Source organism: Gavialis gangeticus, unplaced genomic scaffold (assembly GCF_001723915.1).
Source record: "Gavialis gangeticus isolate Ggan-Ray unplaced genomic scaffold, GavGan_comp1, whole genome shotgun sequence".
In the NCBI taxonomy this organism is placed as follows: Eukaryota; Metazoa; Chordata; order Crocodylia; family Gavialidae; genus Gavialis; species Gavialis gangeticus.
The window spans coordinates 13,044,492-13,048,377 of NW_017729018.1; the positions used below are offsets into that span (position 1 = coordinate 13,044,492).

Below are 3,886 nucleotides of genomic sequence, written 5' to 3' on the forward strand. Positions count from 1 at the left end.
GGGCACGGACTCACCCCCGCTCCCGGCCTCCGCAGGGTGGTCTGCGGGACCCCCAACTACCTGGCGCCCGAGGTGCTGGAGAAGCGGGGCCACTCGGTCAAGTCCGACGTCTGGGCCCTGGGCTGCATCCTGTGAGCGTGGCGCACAGCTGGGGCGGGGGGCTCTCCTCTCCGGGGCAGCCAGCCCCTGCCCCCGGGGGGGACTTGTGGGATGGGAACAAAGGGTCTTCCCCTAATTGGGGGCTGCAGCTTGCAGGGGTGCCCCAAAACTGGGGCAGGCAGCTGGGCTGGGACATGCAGCCCCCACCTCGGGGGCCTGGGGTGGGGGCTGTGGGGGCTGCTCCTGGCAAGGCACTGACAGCCCCCCGCTGGGCAGCTACACGGCGCTGGTGGGCAGCTCGCCCTTCGAGGTCACCGGCAAGCAGGAGATGTACCAGTGCATCCGGGAGGGCCGGTACCCTGAGCCCAGCCAGCTCTCGCCCAGCGCCCGGAGCCTCATCGCCCGCCTGCTGGCCCCCGACCCCGCTGCGCGGCCCAGCCTGGACGAGGTGCTGCAGCACGACTTCTTCACCCAGGTAGGGCGGCGTGCACCGGGTGATGTGCCTGCGGGCATGCGTGTTGTGACCACCCCGAGTGTTCACACTCGGCCCGGTCGCTCGCCAGGGCTTCACGCCGGACAAGCTGCCGTCCCGCGCCTGCCACTCGGTGCCACTCTTGGCCGGGCCCAACCCGCTCAGCAAGCTCCTGCAGAAGGCGGCCAAGGTGCTGTTCCGGGGGGCACCGTGCCAGGAGCCCCGGGCAGGTGGGTCCAGCATCTCCCCCACCCCAGGCTGCACCGAGCGCTGCCTTCGTCCCCTCATGGCCTGTGCCCATGTCCTTGCAGGTAGCCCAGGGCCCAGCGAGGAGCCGGCGAGCCCTGCCGTGCCAGCCCAGCCTCCACCCAGCCCGGCGGCAGGGGCATGGGGGGCTGTGGGTCTTGGCTCTGCTCCCCTTGGCCCATCACCTGGCCAGGCTGAGCCCCTGAGTGAGGAGCCCGGCGGGGTCCCCATCCGCCTGCTCGCAAAGGGAGCGCTCAACTTCAGCGCCAACTGTGAGTGGGGGCACAGGACTGGGTACTGGAGAAAGGGGCAGTGGGGTTGGCTCTGAGCTGCAGCCTGGGACCCCTCAGGGCTGGGGTCATGGTGACACGGGGACCACAGGACAGCTCCTAGGTCCTGGACATCCTGGCATAAGGGGAGCAGCCCTGCTCATGGCAGAGGGCATGTGGGCTGGCTCTTTGCGGGGCACAGAGGATAAGTGGCTCTGGATATCAACCATGCAGCCTGGCAGGAGTGGGCTGGTAGTTGGGACTCCCGGGTTCTCTCCCCTGACCCCGACCCCTGCAGCAGACACAGACCGGAGCCTGGAGAGCCCAGTGGAGTCGGTCACCAGGGTGCTGCGGAGCTGCCTGGAGAACACGCCGCTGGGTACGAGGAACCCCGGAGCCCGAGCTACGCCGCCAGGCCCTTTTCTGCCCAGGCACTGGGTGCTCCCTGCAAAACTGCCTGGCCCCAGGACAGGCATGGGGGGGGCGCCCAACGAGTCGGCGCGGCGGTGCCTAGGGTCCAGCCGGCGGCAGGGGAGCATTGCTGTGGGGCTGGCACAGATGCAGCAGCTATGCCGAGGCTGCCTCCCACGCCCACCCCTCCGCTCCCAGCAGCCCCCCGCAACCCCCCGCCGTGCCAGGCTCAGGTCCTGCCCTGGGTCACCAAGTGGGTTGACTACTCCAACAAGTACGGCTTCGGCTACCTGCTGTCCGACAGCTCCACTGGCGTCCTGCTCACTGATGGCACCCACCTCGCCCTCTGCCCCCGGTGGCAGTAGGTACCGGGCACCCCGCGGACCCTGCACAAGCTCCCCGTGGCAGTGGCCCTTCTCCCCTGGCCTAGGCTGCTGCAGCCACCCCCTGCACCCCCCAGCTCCCACCTAGCCCTGGTCCCTGCTGCCTTCAGCCCCATGCCCCCTCATCCCTTCCAGGTGCATCCACTACTGCCCCAGGCTCGGGGAGGCTGTCTCCTTTGCCCGTGGGAAGGTGCCTGGCTCGCTGGCCGTGAAGATGGGCGTCCTGCACTTCTTCTCGCAGTACATGCAGCAGAAGCTGCTGGAGGTGGGTGCAGGGGCCATGATCAGCAGCAAGCGCTGGGGCAGAGCAGGAAGCCCCCCGGGCTTGCTCGCACGTGGCTGCCGTGGCCCACACTCCTGGCCTGTGCTGTGTCTGGGAGCCGCCAGGGTCGGTGCCCACCGCACCCACCAGCCCTGACACCGCCCCCACCCCACGCAGGGCGGGGACCTGCCGGCAGGGCCTGGTGACAGGGTGGATGACCTGTACCTGCTGCACTTCGCCAAGTCCGACCAGGCACTGCTCATGCTCTTCAGCAACCAGACCCTGCAGGTGCCCCCCTTTCTATTCCCTGCAGCTCCTCTGGCCTGGGGCAGGGTCCCCAGACACATGTGGCATGAATTTGGTGGCCTCAGATGTGCCCCCCTTTCACCGCAGGGTGGGAAGGGCCGCGGGGGCTGGCACTGCAAGCCCTGCCGCAGCCTCCTATGCGCCCTCCCCTCTCCCTGCAGGTCAACTTCTACCGTGACCACACCAAGCTGGTGCTGCACTGCGCCGGCCCCGAGCCCGTCCTGACCTTCGTGGACGGGGAGCGCCGCAGCGCCGCCTTCCCGCTGGGGGCCCTGGCCGTGGCAGGCTGCACGCCAGCACTGCGGGACCGCATGGAGTATGCCCTTGCCCTGCTCCAGCGCCTCTAGACCCCTCCACCACCACCCGGGAGGCTGCTGCAGCGCCGGGGCCTGCATTGCCCTAGGACCCCCTGCTGCTGACGGGGTTCAGGATCCCTGCAGCCTGCCCCAGGCTCCAGCAGCAGCTGCCAGGGGGAGGAGGAGTTGTGGGGGCAGGGGAGACAGGTGCCCGGGGCCGGGGGCACCTCCTGATGGGAACTGGTTCCCAATGAAGTGGTGCCGTGGGGGGAAGGGGGCTGGAGTGGACATGGCCTGTGCTGGGGGGCACGGGGCCTACTGGGGCAGGAGCTGCCTGCAGCACGTGCCCAGAGCGTGCCGGGAGGCACTGAAAGCAAAGGGGATGTGATGGAGGGTGCGGGGGGAGGCAGCAGCTTTCTGGTGGCTTGATGCCATGGTGAAGGTGAAGGCGAAGGAAGCCAGATGTCCGAGTGTGGGGAGAGGAGCAGGAGAGCAAGGAGGGTCCTGGAGAGGAGAGGGGAGCTGGAGCAGTCAGCAGGGCCAAGGGCATCCCGTGATGGTGCTGGGAGGAGGGGGCAGGGGCTGTTTAGGTGGAAGGAGGGTAAAAAGCGGGGCAAGCGGCAAGGGCCAAAGGGCAGTACGGGCCTGGAGGAGAGGCCGGATGTGGGGCAGCAGCGGTGGCAGGGTCTGGTCCCCACATGGGTGGGAGGGCCCTCGTTCCACCCCAACCCCCCCTGCTCCCTGGGGCAGCTGCTGCGTGGCTCTCCCTGCTTACCCATTCCTGGCGCATCTCTGGGCATCTCCATCCGGAGCTGGCAAGACGCTGCCGCACGTTTCACCCGGGCTTCGTGCACAAAGAGGCCGGGTGCGTGCATGCTGGAGCCATCCGACGGGCTGAGTCCGGGATTTGCGGGCTTCTTAATTAAACTCATATCTGCCATCGCACACGGCCTCTGTCTGATTCGGGCCCCGAGCCAGCCATGTTGGCCTGTGCCTCACGATTGCCAAGCAGGCGCAGGTCGGGGGGCAGAGGCCAGGTTTGCTGGAGTGCGTGTATGTGCATGCAGGGCTCACATGTGTGCACGCACCTCCATGTGCAGGGTTTGCACACCTGCTCCTCTAGGAAACTCACTAGGGAACAC

The 3,886-nt window shown here is 68.3% G+C and overlaps 1 protein-coding gene across 1 annotated transcript in view; it reads left to right on the plus strand.

Annotated features, from left to right (window-relative positions):
* The window catches only part of PLK5 (polo like kinase 5), a 9,515-nt gene extending 5,831 nt beyond the window's left edge, over window positions 1-3,684 (plus strand). Inside the window, exons 2-10 of the mRNA XM_019513166.1 lie at window positions 36-131; window positions 376-574; window positions 663-801; window positions 883-1,089; window positions 1,385-1,465; window positions 1,696-1,858; window positions 2,016-2,145; window positions 2,320-2,430; window positions 2,610-3,684. Of these exons, the coding sequence (XP_019368711.1) occupies window positions 36-131; window positions 376-574; window positions 663-801; window positions 883-1,089; window positions 1,385-1,465; window positions 1,696-1,858; window positions 2,016-2,145; window positions 2,320-2,430; window positions 2,610-2,795 (1,312 nt within the window). The 3' untranslated portion in view covers window positions 2,796-3,684. The remainder of the gene's footprint in view (window positions 1-35; window positions 132-375; window positions 575-662; window positions 802-882; window positions 1,090-1,384; window positions 1,466-1,695; window positions 1,859-2,015; window positions 2,146-2,319; window positions 2,431-2,609) is intronic.
* Window positions 3,685-3,886: the final 202 nt, after the last annotated feature.